The sequence below is a fragment of the Octodon degus genome, unplaced genomic scaffold (genome assembly GCF_000260255.1).
Source record: "Octodon degus isolate 3935 unplaced genomic scaffold, OctDeg1.0 scaffold00184, whole genome shotgun sequence".
NCBI lineage: Eukaryota > Metazoa > Chordata > Mammalia > Rodentia > Octodontidae > Octodon > Octodon degus.
In genome coordinates, this window is record NW_004524760.1 from 2,703,158 (window position 1) to 2,724,147 (window position 20,990).

The 20,990-nt window shown below is 43.7% G+C and overlaps 1 protein-coding gene across 7 annotated transcripts in view; it reads right to left on the reverse strand.

Moving 5' to 3' along the window:
- Ptch1 (patched 1) overlaps nt 1-20,990 on the reverse strand; it is a 64,216-nt gene that overhangs the window by 26,001 nt on the left and 17,225 nt on the right. For 6 of the 7 annotated variants that reach the window (XM_023703932.1, XM_023703934.1, XM_004643798.2 and 3 more), the window contains exons 3-12: nt 12,274-12,463; nt 9,375-9,444; nt 9,172-9,263; nt 7,628-7,826; nt 7,202-7,323; nt 6,254-6,401; nt 5,263-5,394; nt 4,738-4,893; nt 3,565-3,663; nt 2,944-3,069 (exon numbers count right to left, since the gene is read on the reverse strand). In XM_023703932.1, the coding sequence (XP_023559700.1) occupies nt 2,944-3,069; nt 3,565-3,663; nt 4,738-4,893; nt 5,263-5,394; nt 6,254-6,401; nt 7,202-7,323; nt 7,628-7,826; nt 9,172-9,263; nt 9,375-9,444; nt 12,274-12,463 (1,334 nt within the window). The remainder of the gene's footprint in view (nt 1-2,943; nt 3,070-3,564; nt 3,664-4,737; nt 4,894-5,262; nt 5,395-6,253; nt 6,402-7,201; nt 7,324-7,627; nt 7,827-9,171; nt 9,264-9,374; nt 9,445-12,273; nt 12,464-20,990) is intronic. The other variant, XM_023703933.1, reaches the window with a different exon arrangement.

The window sequence follows — 20,990 nt, forward strand, 5'->3', positions numbered from 1 at the left end:
CCCTGTGCTTTGCCAAGCTTGTTTCAAGTAGGTGCTTTAGACCACTGGGCCATCTCTCCAGCCCTGTGAATCAATTCTTGTTAATGTGCCTAAAGAAAATGTCCCCGTCCTCAAAGATCTGCCATGGCCCTATAGGAACACATGTAGGCGGAGCTGGGTATCCAAGCCCTTTCACCACTGATAGACGAGGGGTCTTATTCTAGCAGTGTTTACAGAAGAAACACTATTGGGGTAGTAGCATAGCCAGATTATGGGCTCCAGCCTGCCACAGGACGCTCTCAGGCTCCTGAAAAACTACAGATGGGGTCAAAGCTTCCTGGTACAGAAGTGACACGTGGACAGGAGCAGGTTTAAGACAGCTTTTTTTATCTTGTTTTAGTGATGCCAGGAATCAAACCCAGAGCCTCACGCATGCTGTGTAAGAGCTCCACCAGTGAGCCACATGCTCAGCCCCTAACTTTGTTTTATGGGAAAAATCTAAAGGTTATATGGGTTTATGATTGAGCAGAACCAATTTGGGTCTCTTTCCCTTCAGTGCTTTACCTGAAAGATCCCACAAATATAAGCGTAAATGAGTATCTAGAATCACAACTTAACACAAGTCCCTACAGGAAATAGCCACCTAATGGTCAATTTTGGGTTAATACATTTGAAAGGGAATCAGGGTAAAATTTCTGACACCACTGCAAGAATACTGCATGCTATCTATCCCTCTGTCTCTCCCCCCACTTTCTCTCCCTCTCACTCTCTTTCTTTGGTAAAGGGATCAAACGCAGGACCTTGTGCTTACGAGGCAGGCACTTATTATACTGCTGAGCTATATCCCCGGCCCCTTTCATCTTACATTTGCTTTCTTTCTCATTTTATTTTTTAAGAGAATAAGCTCAAGTGTCATGGGAAGCCATTCTTTATAATTATGAAGATTCTTGGGTGTTACAGTTGCAATTTTCTAAAGCTGATAAACTGATGAGAAGCACAAAACTAACAGTACTCGGTTGTCTCTGGAAGGTGCTTACCTTGGGAGACCTTAGCGTAAGTAAAGCTCATGTAGCTTTTCAGACCTCCACACCAGGGGATATCATAAAGGGAGCTTTCCTTGCCGAAGCATCATATGTACTGAGAGAAGACAGGGCAAGAGTGAGACAAAAGAAGAAGAAATGGAGTGTGAGCGGATAAAGAACAGGGCAGGCAGATCAAAGACAGGAAAGGAAAAAAGGAAGCAGAAAGGGAAAAGGAGAGAACATGGAAGGAGGGCCCACTATTAAAAGACCCCAGAACAATTTCTCATTACCAATGCCTATTACACATGAAATAGGAACAGAACCCATGGCAGATGTGTGCTTGTGCAAAAGGTTTTCAGAAATGTCAACCGTACCACAAACTTCATGGTCATCTTCTCTACTACTAAGCAGTTGGATATTTTCACCTTCCTTGTGTTTCAGTCCCAGTTTATACTGAATGTTATTCATTCATTATTTTTATGCATAGATTTGAAAATAAGCTGGGTGTGGTGGAGCACACCTGTAATTCCAGCACGTGGGAGGCTGAGGTAGGAGGATGGTTACGAGTTGGAGACCATTCTGTGTGATACTTACAAAGACAGTGTCTCAAAAAAAAAAAAAAACAAAAAAAAACAAAAACCAGATAGATCTTTGATAGTTTAGAGGCTGGTAGCTATGAAAAATGGCACAAAATCTTTTCTGTTACTATGTCTTCCACTCCATGTTAAGGAAACCTCATATCTCAAACACTAGGTGCTCAGGGGTCCACATCCTGCAATGATCACGCTGTACGGGTTGTGAAGCTTCTTTAGCATGTAGCGGGAGAGAGGATAACAAAACACCCTACTGCTTAGTAACAGGAAAGATAAAAAAGAATCCCGTGAATTCCATGATACAATTAAAATTCATATAAACCGAAACTGAATTTCTGGGTCTGTCAATTTCTCTTCTTGGGGACCCACCTTGGGACATGGTGAGTGAGGTGAGAGGTCACAACAGTTTAACAAGTGACACCAAAAGTGGTTTCCATTAAGGAACCTGGCCATCTCACCAATCACACATAATGTTAGAAAAGCACGAAAAGAAAGCACTGTTCTTTTTTATCTTCCTTTCAAAACAGAGGAACTTAAAAATGTAGAATTGATTCACAGAGTTTCAGTAACATCTTGAGATGTAACAACAGACCCTCTCAGGTGGAGAGCCCATGTCATAAACCAGTCAAGTATCTCCTTCCTTCACTGTTTTTCAGGTTCTCTCAAGCTCCAAAGAGCCAAAGTTGATAGGTTACATCAAACGGGGAACAACTGGTTGGTATACCATCCTGGGCGCCCCCCTCCAGCCCCCAGCTTGTAAGACTTGGCTGCTTAGGAAAATACTCCACTGTCCTCGGATATGAAGGGGCTGGAAGAAGCAGGCAGACTCATTAGGAAGGCATCATGCCCTATGTGTGAGGTGTATTCTGAGTTGTTTAGGTGGCCTGTGCGAGAAGTGGAGACCCAAATAGGTGAGGGGACAGGAGAGAACACACTGAGCACCAAAGAAAAGCACCCTCCAGCACTATCTGCCATTCAGTTTTAAGTCTCTGTTCAGGCTGGTCTACAAATCTCATCTTCATACACCAACAGAATCTGCCCTATGTGACTGCCTTGGTTGGGACTCAAGCTGCTTTAGCAAGGCAAAGGAAAGGGAGGCATGACTGAGATGAAGGGGGCAGAAGGAGAGGAGAGGGGAAGAACCAGAAGCCAGGGTCAGCCGGAGGACCCATCTACACAGCACAACCGCACCAGATGACACGCCTGAGAACCCAGCGGGAATTTCCGGAGGGACTGTTGGGGGGTGACAGCCTGCAGCAGTGCCAACAGCAGTGAACAGAACCCCATATGCTACTTCAAGAAAAAGCTGGCTGGGGACACTGAGTGTCTGCACCTGGCTGGAGACTCACCTGCAGGGAGAAGGCCCGCAGTGCGGGAATGGGGATCAGCGCAGCCATGAAGAAGGCGGTGACGTTGCTGATGGAGGTAAGCGCCACACTTGCTCCTGTGCGCTTGAGGCACTCCCCGGTCCTGTCCTGAGAAAGAGAGGTCACAGAGCTGAGCCAAAGGACAAATGCCACAGCTGCCAGTTACGTGGCACCCGGGGACCAGAGGCCTCTTGCTGCCTCCCTGACCCCGCACTCCCTGCGCATTCCTGGGTCCTTCGGCATGTTCCAAAGCAGCAAAGTTGCAAGATGACATGGAAGTAAATTTTAGATAGAATTAAAATTGGAGACAGGAGGCAAAGCAAGCAACAAATCTGGGCTTTGGAAAGGGGGTGGCAATTAGTGTGAATTGTCACACTAAAACAAACACCCGTATTTCTAAAGGTACCCCAGATAGAGCTCTTGGGAATTCTAATACGTGTCCTGAGGTTCTTCCAGCTTGTTTTATTTATTCAGAGCCAGTAACATGTCATCTGACTTGGGATTGAAATATTTACTGGGTCAGACTGAGAAAAATTCAAGAACAAATATTCAGGAACAGAGGGGACTTTGGGTGTCCTCAAAGTCTGTTTGTTTTGCTCTTACCTCAAAAGGGATCCTTTTATTCTGTCCTGTTTCACTAAATGCATGTGCCAGAAGAAAAACATCATCCACGCCGACACCAAGAGCAAGAAATGGCAAAACCTGCAGGGAAAATGGGACACATAGCATTAAATGTGCAAGATGCAACATGAGTAATTCTAAAAGCTCTTCCAAGATTGTCCCCAGTGTCTTTTAAGGGTTGCCCACAGGTGAGCTGCTATTAACTCACAGTAAAGAATTCACTTTATCTGACAGTTTCTATCCTCAAAGTCTAGCAATTTTGATGACAGTACCTTCCCCTCTAATCTCCCTCTTGCCCTTCCTCCTTCTGGTGGTGTGGAGAATTGAACCCAGACTCTTCATGCTGAGCTAGATTCCCAGCCTTTTTCTTTCTTAAGGTAGAGTCTAAGCTGCCCAGGCTGGACTTAATTTGCAACCCTACTGCCTCAGCCTCCTGAAGTGCTGGACTAGTTATGCATTACCACACCCTGCTACATATTTTTTATTTCTTTCGAGACAGGGCCTTGCTGTGTAGTCTAGGCTGCCTTCACCCAAGGTGGCCTTGAACTCACAGTAATCCTCCTGCCGCAGCCTCAGCTTCCCAAGTGCTGGGAGCACAGGCATGTACCATCATGCCTGGCTACACATTTCTATATGCTTCTATATGTATACATTAATTTTCTAAAAAATTAATACATGAGAAGGAATCTAACTAATTGAAATAGTTCTCAGAGTTAACCTGGCAATAGCAACATTGAAAACTGATGAGAAATACAAACTCTTGGCTCTCACCGCAAACCTGTAGACTCAGAAACTGATCAATAGGAATTACTTGGTGTGTTGATGCACACTTGTAATTCTGGGAGACTGAGGCACGAAAATTCGCCACGAGTTCAAGACCAGACTGGACGGCATAGCAAGACATTCTCAGGTGATTCTAATTCCCAGCAGACTTTGAGAACAAGGGGCTTTGGTGGATGATATAAATTGCTCTAAGAGAAGCCTCTCTACCTATATATAAACCCAAGACACTTTCTGTCCAGTCCCACAGTGGTACATGCCCCCTGCCCATTATGGCCTCCTGGAAAAAGCTGGACACACAGGAGACTGCGGGGCCAGAATGGGAAAGAGCATTTATCAAGGAATAGCAGCCAAATGGAATGGCTCTTTTAGTACCTGAGTTGTCGCAGCATTAAAGGAAATCCCAATCAATGAGCATAAGCCCAGTCCTGCAGCTACCGACAGTGCAACCAACAGGACACCAGCCAGCCCCACGGCACCCTGGGACTTGGAGCAATCCCAGCGCAGCATGGTTAAACAGGCATAGGCAAGCTGCAAGCAGAACAAGGGGGAAACACAAAACAAAAGCTCAACATTAGAACGGGTCATGATTCTAATGTTTTTCCCCACTCAGCACCCCACATCCAATGGCAATAAAACATATTCAATCCCACAGCAACAAAACTTTTTACATTACAGTCATTGAACAATAAATATGAGTCCAAGATGGGACAACTACAATGGGGGAAAAACACAATTACTTTCTAATAAACCGTTAGGAAGCCAAGCTCTCCCCGTGTTGGATGCACACTTGAGGTAAGAGCACGTAAAGAGCAGGAGTGCCACAGAAAGGTAAAAACCAACAATGAAATGCAACTCAGACCCAACCCCAAACTCCAGAAGCCCAGAATGGATTATTACCATCAGTAAGTAGCCACTGGCTACTCGGATGACGCTGACATCAGAGAAGGACCTTAGGATGTCATCCAGAGTTGTGGTAGTGAAGGAAAGCACCTTTTGAGTGGAGTTCTGGGCCACGCTCTGATGAACCACCTGTGGTGACAGCGCATAACACAAGCCTGAGTTCTCAAGTAGAATTAAAGCTTCCAGAAGCTTCAATAGTACAGACCTTGGGGGAGACTTCGTCCCACTGCTACACTTTCTTGTCTGATACAATTAACAAAAACTCGTCATTTAGGTGGAAAGGGGTGCAGGCTTCGGGCTGATCTTGGACTGACAACGGACCCTGGCTCTGGGGTGAAGGGAAAATCGCTGACCATGGAGAATGGCTGCTGTAGAGAGCTAGCCTGGGGAAAGGGAATTCACTCAGAGTGCTTTATTTTACCACAAGTCTAAGACTCCTGCTCTCCTCTCCCCAACTCTCCTGACCAGTCTGCAGTCTCCAGTCTGCAGTCCCATCAGTCCCTCCTTAATCCAAAACAACTCATTCTTACAGCCACTCACCCTCCTCCTCCTCCATTCCCTGGCCACTTTGAAAAGGTCACACGCAGCTCCATAGAGGTCACTGCTTGGGAAACAAAGGCCAGCCCCTGTCACATGACCCGACCAAGGGGCCTGCAGCTGTGAACAGATTCTATACCTTGCTAATGGTTTCCAGATACCTTTTCTTGCTCACCAAGTGTTTTTTTTGTTTTGTTTTGTTTTTTAATAGATCGGTCTAATGCCTGAGCTTTTGAGTTCACAACTGGGCTACCCGAAGCATTTCAAGGCATCTGAACCTGACTAACCATGTCTTCAATATTATCTCAAGATTTTCAACAGTAAGTTAGCATCCCATCAAAATTCCTAGGAACTATACTGTGTGAAGATAAACCCAAAGGAGGTAAAGATAAATCCAAAGGAGGAATTGCATGAGCTGAGTCACTGGTGCCCAGATCTGCAGGTGGTTTACCTCTACGTATGTTCTCTGCCACGCCTCTAGGATGGCCGCTGCCTTGTCCTCGTTCCAGTTCATGTGCGAGACATATTCGTACCCTTTGAAGTGCTCATACATCTGCTTGGGCGTCATTAACTGAAACATGGTCTGCAGGGCATGGGCGCTGGAGTGGAGTAAAAGAGACCAGAAGGCACATCAACATTCCCATGAAACAGCTTCCACAATGTAAAAAACCCAAATGCACCCCCCAACTCACTCACACAGTTCCCATCCTCCCCATGAGCACATGTTTCCGTTCAGACGGGACTGGGATGATTATTTTTTTTTAATAGATTGATATACCATATTAAAAGTATAACCTTACAAACCCTTTACAGATAGACCCCCAAAATTAAATTAATAGGCAATTTCCTTTCTCAGTTTCCATTTCTTGCAACAGGAAGGGTACAGCAGTAGATAGCTTGACCAGATACGGCGGGCTCAGTGAGGCATACGTGGTGCGCAGACTGTGGCCTTCCCAAGGGAGAAATCACAGACCAAACACCTGACACTTGACTGGCCAGACCCTGCATGCACACAAAGGGTAATTCTTGTTTCGCCTTTGATTCTTGGCCTTTTCCTTTAACAGTACGTGACAGCACCGAGCCCATACCATTCAGCTCTATGCATTGTGGCTGGTTTCTTTTGCCTATTTTATATAGTACTTGCTCCCTTATTTTCACATAATAGGAAAGGATAACATCCATAGTTTCTCTAAAAGCAACAAATCCATTCTAGACAAACATCCTCCACAGTGGCTCTTCAAGCTGGTCTGAACTGCTAATATTTCTTAATATATGATTAGCCCAGACTAGGATAGCAGTGAGGTATGGACGTAAGATACTTGCAGATGACAGAGCGGAAGTGATTTTTAAGGAAAGGAGAAAGCATCATTGGCTTGGGTTTTGCTGTGTGCTGTGTTACCTGACAAGTTTCCCAGTGCTGTTCTTGACTGTGCCACCCACAATCAATTCTTCCTGCCAGTGCATATACTTTCTGGACAAACCATGACATCCACCATTCAAAACAAGGGCCATATCAAGAGGCTAAAATAAAAAGACAGCCACATCATTATGAGAATTAGTAGGCAGGTCACATGCCTTGTTAAAATCCAGTGCATTAAGGGCTTGTTTGTTTCAGAGAGAACATTAATAACAAGGCTAATGAGAAGTGTATGGCAAATCTTACAGCAAAATTTAGCTCTATAAACAAATGTAGTTCTCTCGACTAAAAAGGGGTGAAGGTTACAGAGAATGAAACCTTAAAAATGAAAATAATAAAGAGAACACTAAATGGAAACAGAAAAGCTTTTCTCTTTGCCCCCTGGGAATGCTGCATGGCTGTACTCACTTTGGTTGAATTTTTGTTGGGGGCAGTTGCAGGGCAGTCTGGATCGGCTGGATTGAGGCAGGGACGGTCCATGTACCCATGACCAACTTCTGCCTTATTCAGCATTTCCTCCCAGCTGTCAACTTGATAGTTTATTTTCTTCAACTCTTCTAGGAATTCCAGAGGGTCAAAGTTTGTCCACCGCAAAGGAGGTTTACCTCTGTGAAAGAAATCAGGAGGTGAGACTATGAAAAGCAGTCTTCAAAGACACCCTCTGCATATTTTTAGGCCATAATGCAAGAGGCTTTCTGGCCACAGGGATTCTGAGATTCTGGAATAAACAAATAAATGGTTCTTCTTGGGGTATCAGTGTGTAAACTTAATCCAGAGAGTGATTCATGACTGAAAACGCCAAGTGCAGGGCTTACAAATTAAAGAAAGCATCAAAGAACCTCAACCGCTGCTACAGTGTATTTAATCTTAAAAAATTAACCAATGGGCATTTCTAAACAGAAAACCCAGATCAAAAGTTAAAAAAAAAAAAAAGACTGGGAAGAGCACAATGTCAAATTAACACTTGCAAGCCCGATAAATGCTCTTTAAATGTCATCAATCAAAACATTTGATCTCTGCTGCCTTTAACGATTCCATACTTGCCAGAGCTCTCTGACCACCTGGCAGTCAGGTGGCGAAGCCCCCTCCCCCTGCGGCCCCCAGCATCACCACCATCACTGCCACTCCCCCTACACTCACTTTTGAATCTGTGCTGTTGACAGACCAGAAAGGCTTTTGGCTGCCTGTTATGTGGTTCAAGCCACACTGTAGCTGCTTAACCAGGCTGAAGTCATTATTCAGACTCTCCCAACCAGAAAACACAAAACCCCTTATTTCCCATCTAAAACTGTACACTGAAGGTCAGGGGATGGCCGCTGCAAATTGCTTTTGCAGATATTTGCAAGCCAGGACAGAAACAATAACCCAAGCACTAACTCCTGCATAATTAACTGAAAATGTCTCTACTGATTAACAATCACTCTTTAAATGATGATGCATATATAATATCCAGCTGCTAGACTGGAGAGCATCAGAGACCATGGCCTTCAACACAGCACATTTCCCCTTAAATGTCATTAATGTGATCCAAATAAGGTATTTTATTTCACAGGATGATCTTACACTTTAACTCAAAGTATTTAGTTCTACATATGCCCACAAAATCATGCTCTTCTTTAAGGTGAAGGTTTAAGTCCCTGGTGTACAAAACTATGAACATTTTATAAAGAATTTAAAAAAACATACTCTGCAATAATTTGCATGTTATTTGCATATAAATAGGTTGGTAAAGTGAATGAAATTTAATGATGCCTACAGAACTTTTTTTAGAAAAAGAGGAAAAACATTCTGAACTCTCTTCTACCAACTAATCTTTTTTTTAAAAAAAGGCACACATAATTTCGATGTTTTAAATTTTTGTTCTAAATTGAAGTAGGATAAACAATGCTAAGCAACATCAGAAATGCTGACTCCTACACTTTAGCAGACATCAGAAGGCGAAGAACACTTACAGGAGGTATGCTGTCCCAGACTGTAATTTTGCTCCTTCCCAGAAGCAGTCCAGCGGGGTAATAATTAAACAAGGGTAAAGATATTCTATTATCTGTCAAATTAAAAAAAAAAAAAAAAACAAGACCATGCATTAGACTGGCACATTATCCATAGGGTATATTTAAGAATTTTTGAGACACTTTGTATAAACAAGAAAATATACCTGATCCATGTAACCTGTTTCTGTGATAAGTTCTCCTGATTTATAGCACAAATGTTCCAATTTCCATTGCCTGTTGGAATGAAAAAGCAGAGACAAAGATTTCTCATTGTAATAAGGAAAATTACTGCTAAATGAGAACGATAGAACATATAAAAAGAATTGCAATTTCGATCACTTTTAAGTATCTGTCAAAACGAGCAGCGCTTTTGCCAACTGCAGACCCTGCAAGCTCACTTTAATGAATAGATAATACTCACATGTAATTAACATGTGGGGTGTTTATGTAAATTAATGCTACCAAAGTACTTGAAAAGTCTTGTTTTCTTAAGTGTTCTCCCAATAATCTTGTTTGCACCATTAATCTGCTTTCTACATACATTAAACTTCAGGCAGCCCAGCAGAATCATCACAAATTCAGGAAGTGACAAGTAAATTAGTGAAGCTTATAACACATTGATATATATTCAGGTGGGCAAATCTCTGGCCTTTTTATTAGTGAATAATGTCCTTAGCATTTGGAAAACAAAAATAAAAAGTCAAAAAGATCTTTCCTGCTTTTAAACACAAATGCTATAAATATTTGCCAGAGTGAAGTCACAGTATAACAGTCTCCCATTGTTTTCTTACAGAAAGAACATTAAACCCATGGATCAAGAACCAATTCAAAAAAAAAAAAAAAAAAAGAACCAATTCAAAGTTTTATTGTATTTACAAGAGCTTATATTTAAACCCATGCTTTTCTGAATGTGTCAGAGAGACAACCTTACCTTGAATATAAAGAGCAAATTTAGAAGGAATAGAGGTGGGAAATCCAAAAGAAAAATCAAAATAAAAAAGTCCTTCCTAACTGCTCTCACTTATTGGTATCCTAAGGTATGGCTGTCTATCCAAGGGAGGTTTCTACTGGTGTCTTCCTGGGCTTCCCTCCACAATTTTCCCATCTGTCTCTCATTCCTTTCAAAATGTCATCTTCCTCCTGATACACTGTTTTTGACCAATGACCCCTTTGTCTAGAGCATTCACTGGCTCCTGCTGGAGACCTCTATAGAACAGTGCCTGTGCCTGGCATCTGTGTAGATTTCTTTCCTCCCCAAGAGCATGGCTGATGTTGTCTATTAATCCATCCACTGATCCATCCATCTATTCCTTCCTTCCTTCCTTCCTTCCTTCCTTCCTTCCTTCTATTCACCCAACTATGTATGTGAGAATATGCGTGCATATTTTATTTCTCTACAACATTAACATGGAATACTCAACACGAGAAGGTCCTCAATATCACTTTTTCAAGTCTTATTTATACCTCTTATAGGACATTGTTGTAAGTTCTCAGCATTATGCGAGAAAAGGGCTTGAGGCTAGGCATGGTGATGCATGCCTACAATCCCAGTACTTGAGAGGCTAAGGTAGGAGTTTGAGGTCAGCCTGGATTATGCACTGAATTTGAGGCCTGCCTGAACTAGATACTAAGACCATGACTCAGAAATAGAGACCCTAAGCTCTTGTCCTGAGGTATGTGACAAGCCTTACACCCCTAGGGGGCACTAGACTAAAAGCATGCTGGGTATGTTTCCCATGGACCTGGGCACTCACTTCTAGGCATCCCTGGAGATTCTCTGACAAAGAAAAGCTTCCCTTGTTAGATAGATGCTTCTCTTTCTGTCCTGGGAGAACATGATCCATGTGTTCCAATTCCCCTTTACCCTTTTATACATGTATGTGAGCTTGTTTTGGGCACCACCAGAAGATAAGAACGCATGCAATCACAAATACAGTTTACACCTTGTCCTGGGTTGTGGTGTTCACCAAAGTCCCCTCTCAAGCTAGAATGGGTTCCCTGTCCCCCCAGCCCATACATAGTGAGTGGAAGAGAGGAAAACAAGCATCTTAATTTTATTTCCTTCTCTGGTTTTCCCTAGCTATTGAATGTCTGTGCTGTCAATTCTTCACCTCTACTATTTAAAAAATCATTAATCCCTGAGTTCAGACATGTTAGAAAAACCTAGGGGAGAGGATGGACTTAGGTCAAGTCATCCCCTAGAAATGAGGTTTAGTAGTGAGTCTCAGTCAATCAACAACTCTCACCACCCACCCACAGACAAGGAACAAGGCATCAGAACTCATCCCAATATTTCACCCTAGCAACAGCATTATTACATGAACTGTGACATTAAAGTGAATTTAAAAATTATGGTGTGTGAATACACCTTATTCAGTCTATAAGAATTTTATGGAGCCTCATCCCCTCCCTATCTGCTTTCTGGCAAATAGGTGCCATCTGTAGAAACAGTAACTTGCTTTTGTCTTGCTTTCTTTTAGTATTTGTTTTGAATTGCTTGTAAGTTGACTAGCGGCAATTAAAAATGTAACTTCACCAATAGTTGGGGCAACGAAGATAATTTGCTACGCTAACAAAATATTAGGTTTGGGAAAACTGAAAGACTTGAGCACTGAAACATGGCCTCAAGACATGCACACAGACAGCCAAGTAGATCAGAGCTGTACTTATTTGAATATTGTGTTTAGATGAGTCTTATCCTCAAAGTATTTCATCATGTATGTCCAAATCATCCAAAAATGAAAAAAGGAAAAAAAATACTTGCTGGTCCCAGTCATTTGACAAGACATGCTCAACTTGTATTGTACTTGTTTTGCTATCAAAGTTCAAAACCAAATCAAGATGGGCTCATAAAAGAACAGAAAAAAGAAAATGTCCCAGTGGTTGAGCACTTGCATTAGCATGCATGAGTCCTAGGTTCGATCACCAGCACTGAATCTACACCAAGTTTTACAAGGAAAGCTGTTTAAACTGATACTCCAGGTATATCCAGAGCAACCTTACCAACAGCCACACCTGCCACCTTACCTGCCATGTATCTATGGGTAACACAGCAAGCCTTACCTGTTGTACATGTATACGTGGACTCTGCTGGCCTGGAGTGCTGAGTCCAGGTGTTGTAGGAGTGCTTCTGTGGTTAGTACATTAGCACCTTCTTCTTTCGGGGTCTGTATCATGAGTTGAGGATTAAACATAGCCTCTTCTCCAATCTTCTGTCGAGTATAATTTAATTCACGACTTACTCGGCCACCAACTGAACAAACATGGGCAAATCTCCATTAGAACACCAAAAATGACCACCAATTCATATTCTCTTTTTCTTGATAACCAATCTAGGTTCTGGTGTCATGGAACAGGCTGATCTTCTGAGGAGTAGCATGAACTATGTCATGAATGAAGACTTTATGAGTGATAAATATATTCAATTCTTACTGTGGCCACCAGCTGTGCCCCCTGTCACTGAGGCACACCTCCTACACGCACGCTGTGTGTAGTAGGTTCTAACTAACAGACCATGCCACAGGAGCAAGAAAATTTGAGACACCTTTTCTTTACAGACCAAACCAAATAACCCTGTTACAATTTCTTTCACTTGTATAAACAATGTGCCCCTGCAGTACATCTCAAGATAAACGGTTTCAATTTACACTCTTCTCCTAAGTAATCTGGCAAAGGTAACAAGGAAATGTTTCTCCTCCGGGGAAAAAGAAACAAGGCAGTGAGCCCATGTTCAGCATACAACTTTCCAGAAGATCTTCCTGATTCAAGTCAGAGACCCCACAGAAGAGGAGCAGAATGCAGCCGCCAGGGCCATCACTGGAATCCACTGGAGCCTACTTCTGTAAGACTCACCTGGTTGTATCTAGAGAACGCAGGTGCGGTTTCTCAATCACCTGTGCTCCAGAAGCACCCCAAGCGTTTTACAGGAGACCGAGCCACCATTCAGGAACCGGCCCAGCTCCATCGACCCTACCATGCAAACTTGTCTTTCTCTCTTTCTCCTTTTTACAGCCTCAGACCTCAGCTTATCTCCCACTATCATGCTGGGCCAGTGCTAGCCGTGTGCTGGGCAGCACCTGGGGAAAAGAGATGCAGCAAAAGGTCCCCACAGCTGCCTGCACTGGCACAGGCATCCCATTCATTCAAGAGCAGCCAGTTCTGATGGTTACTCAAGTCACAGTAAGTTAATTAGTTACTAAAAAGTAGGCCTCCAGCTCTAGCTTAGGCAAAACTCAGTGATCATCGTTTTCCCAGGAGAAGGAAATCTTTCAAGTTTAGTATTCAAGGACATAAACATCTTGTTTGGGCAAGTACTGGGAACAGCAGGGTGTTTAACTCTCTTAGCTTATTTTATAAATAAGAGGTCAGGCAAAAGAGCAAATAATGCCCTCACTAGGAAAACTAGTACAAAGTTGCAGGCTGGCAGACCCCCCATGAAGGTTCCCACAGAGGACAAGGGTATGAGGAGCTTGTTAGGAGCTAAACAGTCCATTCATAGTCTAGAACTCATTCCTGAAAAACTAGAGCTGCACCTTAAGGAACTCATCCCAACTTTTGCTCAACCCTCTCCTTTTTTTCTAGCACTATCACATCTAAGGCTCCCAATCAAGAAACCCTTTCTAATTCTACCTACCTCCTCAGACTTTAGCACATGACTTACATTCTGTTACAAAGCAGCCCTTCCTTTCACAAAAGTAACAAAATGCTTTCTTAACCATCAGTATACTATATTCCTACTTAAGAACTGCTATTACATTTATTTTTCATGCTATTAACTAGTATTTCATTTTGTAAACCTAACAGGGATAGTGTTACAAAGCAAGTCATTAACTACCATGAAGTTTAGATACCATTCATTTTATTTGGTTAGTAGTTGTTCAGATGTGGATGTAGTCATTCATTCACCCAGCAAGTCTTTGTGGATATGCTGTAGTAGGAAGAACCACACTGGTGGACGAAAACCAGTGACATGCAAGGCAATGTACAGCAAACCTCAAAGCAAATTTTCATGGCATGACAAGTGCCACAAGGAGAAGGTGGTGATGCTGCCTAGTGGGGAAGAAGTCAGGTTACTTCAAACGGAGGCTGAGAAGACTCAAAGGGAAGGGAACTATTGTTTAAGAAGAGCTGGAGAGTTGGGGCAAGAGTATTCTTCCAGCAGAGAAGTCAGCAACTCAAAACCCTAAGGTTTGTGCCTTACTACACAGAGAGACAGAGGCAGGAATGGCTGAAGTCTGCCTGGTAAGCCTGCAATAAGTCATTCATTTCCAGCTTGCAGTGTAAATTTAGCTCTTCCTCTGCTATATATCTGGGTCAAAGAATGGCACAGTATTCAGATGCTCCTACGCTGTACTCACCCCAAGGTGAGTGGGAGGAAAGCCACAGAAAACAGAAGCTCCTCTGGGCAGAGCAAATGCACCAACTCACCTGCCCTTTGCAGATGAGATAGCTCAGCAGACTAAGAATCTCCTAAGGTTTTTTTTTTTTTTTTTTGGTGGAACTAGGGATTGAACTCAGGCCCTTGCGCTTGTCAGGGAAGCGCTTATTCCACCGAGTCATCTCCCTGGCCCAAGAACCTCCTTAGGGACCAGGGTTCAATCCCCAGGACAACATGCTACACTGAGCTGGCCAGTGCGCCTGTAATCCCAGCACTGGGGAGGCTAAAAACAGGGGTCACTACTAGTACAAGCTGCATAGTGAGACCCTGTACCAAATACATTATGGGAAAAAAAAAAACCCTTATTCTAAATCACAGCAAAATGACAGGGCTGTTCATAACTTTCTCAGCACTCTGGGAAGCTGAGGCAGAAAGAGCACAAGTTTGAACCAGGTCTGGATAAAGCAACAATTTGGTGAGAGGCCCATCTCAAAGTAAAAAATAAATAAAAGGGATCATTACCTAGGTCTAGGGTTCAAAAAAAGTGAAAGCTACTTGATAGAGATCTAAATATAAAACAAGCTCAAAGTATCTCCATTACATCCTCCAGTTCTCTTTGTATCTTTGTTCTCTTCGCTCTCCTTCTTCAACCTCAAAATACAACTTAATGATAAAACCACAGCTGACATTTCTGAAAGGCTCATGACCCAGAGACACAAAGTCACCTTTCACACTGTGTAATCTGCAGAGCCCTTGAGCTCATTTATTTCCTCTTCATTTTTCTGATTGTTGCTGCTCCTCCATGCAGTTGGGGCCAGCTGTCCTGGACAGTGGGGGTCAAAGGATCCCCAACGAGGCAGGGACATCTGGGACACATCCCTGATACCACTGCACTTCACTAACTTTTCCAGTAAAATGGGAAGAAGAATAGCACTAAATAACCTGGTGGGATAGTGTAAGGATGAAATGACACTGTATGGAAATCTTCCCAGAGCCTTTACCTGGGTGTCCAGCTAGTGTCCATTAATACACTGGCTACAGAACACAGGTCATCACCCTTACTTCAGAGCAAAAGTGTTGGGTGACTTACCCAAGGTCATCTGAGAATGGAGTTTAGCGGAACAAGCATGCTCTAGGGAGGGCCACATTCCACATACAGACTACACTGAACTCAGGGCTAGCGCTTGTAGAATGCATTAAGAAAACAGGCACAGGGCTCCTATTTAAAGGACAATGAAGTAGCCTCTGAGGTTTTCTTCTGTCCCTGATAAGATTAACTTTTTCTCAGCAGGGCTGCCCTATTTGTCTTCTGGTCTCCTGAGGAGGCCATGCTGAAGATGGTCATGAAATAAAGGCATATAGGAAACAAGCTGTGTAAATCTTTACTGATAAATTCTGCATCTTGTCCTCCAGAAATCTAAGGTCTATGCAAATATTTGAAAAAAAAAAAGGGTAAAAACAAAAAAAGCATACTTCTACAAATAACTTCCTGCTTAGGCTCTGCTCATTTTCTCCCCCAATCAAGCTAAGCATGGTTTTGCAAAGAAAATAGAAAAAGCCAGTCATGATTGGAAAACATTCAACCACAGGGCCCTATATCTAGACCAACACTACTCCAACCCATTGTGGCATCATTTCTTAGCCCAGGCTTTTTCAGAGTATAATGCCCACAGCATCTGCACCAAACTTGCTAGCAAAAACCTACTGTCACCCACACAAAAATGATCACAGGCTCAATGTCTCCTGTCCACCCATCTCTGGCACAGAGGCCACCCGGGGATGGCACTGACTCAAATTGTGGTGCAAGCATCAGTGAATGAATGGCCTCAGTGCGGAGTCCTGGGAACAGGCAGTCATCTGTACAAGATATTAATTCCTCCCAAAGCCTCAAAAAGTCAATCGGTCAAAACAAATGACCCTTTCAGCCTGAAAAAGTACCCACTCAGAGTCCAATTAGGAAAATGGGGTCTGTGTATATGCAAGCCTGGCATTTGCATTTGATTAATTCCATGAATTATCTCACAGCCTCAAAAGCCCCCCCCCCCCGTGCTTCTATTGCTTCTTGTGGGGACGAAAAAGTACAACTCTCTAAAAGTGTGTAACTGCAAAATTACCCTGTGAGCTAATTTTACCACTGAAAAGTGAAAATTCAGTAATTTGGGCAAGTGGTTGGAAACTCCTGGGCTGTGCATTGGATCACTCTCCCCTAGCACCTCTTGCATTCACAACAAGCCAACTGCCACATCCCACGCTGTGCTGTTTTCTTGTGAGCATGGATGGGCCCGTGGGTGTCGCCACAAGAAATGCTACAATCAGAGAGCACACGTATCTGCCTCTGATACCTGGCTCACACCCCTGCGGACCACACTAGGGCAGTCTCAGGACTGCCCATGTGCCTGTATTACGGCCCCCAGCCCCCAGGCCAGCAGCTTGGGGGCCATCTGCTATTCCCCCCCCCCCAGGATATCTCCTCTATGCAAGCTTTCCGGAGGCCAACCCTCACCCGTCGGAGGCAATCAGGTCAGCCCAGCGCTTGTCTGTGGCAGCTCCCAGGGCCATCAGCTCCCAGGACAACACTGCATCTGTCACAGTGTTCACTTGGGGCAGCAGCAATAATGGCTGAGCATAACCTCACCAAAGACAAGCGCCTCCCACGGTCAGAAGTATTCTTTATCCCTAACCACAGGCCTTCTAAGCTGTAAGCTGCCCCGTTCTACCACGATCTCACCTGAATTTCATGTGCTATCAGCCAATCCCACCATTCTTCAGGAAATGAGGACACTCAGAAAGGGCCAACACCCGGCCAAGCAGCAGAACCTCAGAATCAAAACTGCATCTTTTGACCAAGGTCTGAGTTCTTACTGAGAGCTAATATCTTCATTTTTAAAAATAAAAACAGAAATCAACCCAATGACAATAAAACCCAAGTGTTTGGTGTACGGCTCTTTACGACAGCATTCAGGCTACTGCATACCATTAGCCCTCGTTCCCTTCTCCCAGCCTCTGGGGCTGACATCACCTCTCAGCACTGCACAGTCTTCTTGCCATTATCCAGCCAGCCGGGCCTCTTTTCATTGGCCTCTTACCGCAGGCCTTGGAGGAGGAGGGAGGACAGCGCTATGGCCACCTTCGCATGCAGCGCCCTGGCCTCTGAGGACACCATGCTGGCCTGATTTATCTCCTGCACTGTTCCTTCCCTCTGCATCTGTGCAGGGAGACTCGCATCACTGAGGGCCACTTTCATGATTTTGTTGCCATCAGGATTAGCTGGATTAGGGGCCAGGACATAAGGACCCCCCGGTGCCGTGAGGAAGTTTCATCGCAAGGTCAGCGGGGTGTGAACTATATTCTGTCAACACCACCACTTCTTACAACCACCACGCAAAAGCACACTGGGGTGGGGGTGGGGGCAGAAAAAAAAATGTTTCAAGGGCAAAATGTATGAACTCTTCATAGCAATAAATTCCCCTAGCAGGCACTGCAAAATGTGTGAGCTATTCACGACAGTCCTTGCAAATAACAAACTCTAAAGGATTCAGTGGGTCTGACAGTGGTGGTAGATGGAAAGAAGAGTAAGTGTAATTGCCCACATGGGAGAAAAAGAAACAGTCAATATACAAAACCAAACCTAGACTTTTCCTAAAAACCAGTCAAGCAGTTTGGGAAAGTCCCAGTGATGTGAAACCTTATGTTCTGTCCAAGGTTTAGACATTTTGTCTTCTGGAGGACAAACACAAACCCAACCACGAGACCTCGGCATCACCATTTAATGCAAAGAAAAACTACATGGGCAGGACAGTCTTTGGGGAAATGGTTGGGCAGGGGGCAGTGCCAGAAGACAGGAAGAACAACAACAACAATTTCCAACTCTTTAAAATGGTCAGTGAGCAATTCTTCTCTCAAGGTAATATCATTTGGCCCATTTACCTACACAAACCTCCCATTTGGGGCCCCGCTCATCTGAACCCCGCACGAAGGAAACCGGATTGGAGAGAAAGTAATGGGATTCCCGCAAGTGTGCACAAGTGTGTGTGTGTGTGTGTGTGTGTGAGTGTGTACGCATTTTATAGGATAGTCCCTCTTGCACAGAACGGGGCTGTCCCATCAAAGCTGTATCTGTTATATTTCTTTCTCTTCTGTTTGGCGTATTCACCAACAAGAGAAAAGGAGGTAAGCTCTGGCGGCCCTGACCTGCAGCTGGAACACAATACTTTCGCACAGCCCTGCCGACCCCTGACATAAATTTTACACCGCAGCTGGCATTTACACACTCAGCATTACCATATGTATAGCTGCTCAGTGCTAATTATGCTAATCACCTGTCTAACTCGCTGCTGCGAAAAATGGTTGTATTTAGCAGTCCAGTGCCTACCAATGCAGCTTACTGTGTGGCTGAAATGTACATTCAGATGGCCCTGAATGGCAAGATTTTTCCACGTTGCTGGCTACATTCAGGCCTCAGAAAAATTTATTCAAGTCAACTGGTTTCGGTCCGCAACAAAAAAGTTACGAGAAAAAAGTGAGTGTGTTCTTGCCCTAACATTCTGGATCTGCTTGCAAGCAAAATGATAAATCAATTGGTGTGGGAAACAAAAAGGGAGAGAGATTTCTTTTGGGAGCCATGTGAAACTGTAGCCTATTAAAAAAGGGGGGGGGGAAGGGTCATCCTATTCCCCAAATCTCTAGAAAGAGCAGTTAATAGATATTTAGCCCTAATCCCAATTCTCTCAAATTGCAAGCTTTGTTTGCAATTAAGCAAGGTATTTAACATGTGCAATCCCCCTGGCCACGTATAGGCTGAAATGATGGGCTAATATTTATCATTTCTTGCTCACTGCAATTGTGTGCGAGCTTCACAGGGGAAAAACATCAGGTGTGAGGAAATAAATAATTGCACAGGCAGTTAGGAAATGTTCTTTTCCTAGAAAACCTCTATTTAAAAAGGGACTGCATAGGTCTGTCCATTTTGTGACTCTCAGTTTCTTACTAAATAAAGGAGCAAAGGAAATTGGGGAGCAGGGGTGGGGAAGATGGTAGAATCCAAAAAAGAAAAGTGGAGGCCAAAACCTTGTATTTCCTTAATTTCAAAACTCCTGTTTTTATCACTGCCAATTCTTAAGGCAGTTTCCTCTATTCACTCTTATAGAAAGGATTTCTTGAATCAGGACAATATTAGCACAGCTATATTCAAACTGAAATCTGATTTCTTCCTAACTCATGAAACATGTTCACATTTTTTTAAAAACACTGAGTTCAGTCAGCCTAAGAACTGCTGCATTATCAGATTGTGGGGATGCACAGAAAAAGCTGAGGCGGTCCACTTCTTTTAATTGCCTCAGCTTTGTGAAACCCATCTGACTGGAAGGTATCCCAGAGGGCCTAGCTCCTTTCTCACCTCAGCAGACTCCTGACTTAACCTCAGAAAGCAGGATCCAACTATGTTTTGCTTCTTACCTTGTGCTTCCCCCCCCCCCCAGGGCTACAAAACACCCAGGCAGCCACTCAGTGATAAATCTTTGTTAGGTGTACAGGCAGAAGGTGAACCAACCCTGCAGGCCTTCTCTGACACGTAGGAGTTTGTGAAGGAAGGCAGACAGGCTGGGTCTTCTGGACTGACTTCCTCTCACCTTTCAATTTAATGAAGACAGATGACAAGAAGGATGCTGCCAGGATGACCACAGATTTCTTGCAATCTACTCCTCCTCACTTTTGTTGGAGATTTTTCTATTCGAAGTTCCTTTGAAAGAATCCAGGGCCTCACACTTGCTAGGCAAGCTCCTACTACTGAGCTACACTTCCAGTTCCTGTTTTAACATTTTATAAATGTATCTGACCCTATGAGGTAACATTAACCATGCCACATCTTGCTCTTTGGCATACCAATTCACGGTGCTATTCCAGACTGTTAATTTATCTGGGTTTTGTAGTTCCAGATCTTCACTGTGCAGCCAAAAACACAACTATCACTACTGTACTCACTGCAGAGCTGAGGGCCTGCCCCTCTCCCCAATCCCTCTGCTGTTCTTCTTAAATAGTGGATGGACCACCCTGCCTCATGGCACAGGGCAGTGTTTACATTGCAGTACTCCACTGTGTAACACATCTGGCATTTTTGGGCAGGATTCCTGAGCTAGGGGCCAGAAGCCCTTAAGCAACGATTTAAGGGGGAAAAAAAAATTGCACACATTGACTTAACAAAGGCCATTTCCAGTTCCTTCTGCTTACTTCAGTCCATGTTTCAACCGCAATTGCAAACTATCTTGGTTGCTAAACTGAGTAAATCTATTCCTTCTTTTCATTTATCCTAACAATAATAAATAAAGCATGTGCTGTGATACAGGCCTGGCTTCTCACTGACCTTGCCTTCATAGCCAGCGGCCTTATGGGACCCACATGCAGTTTG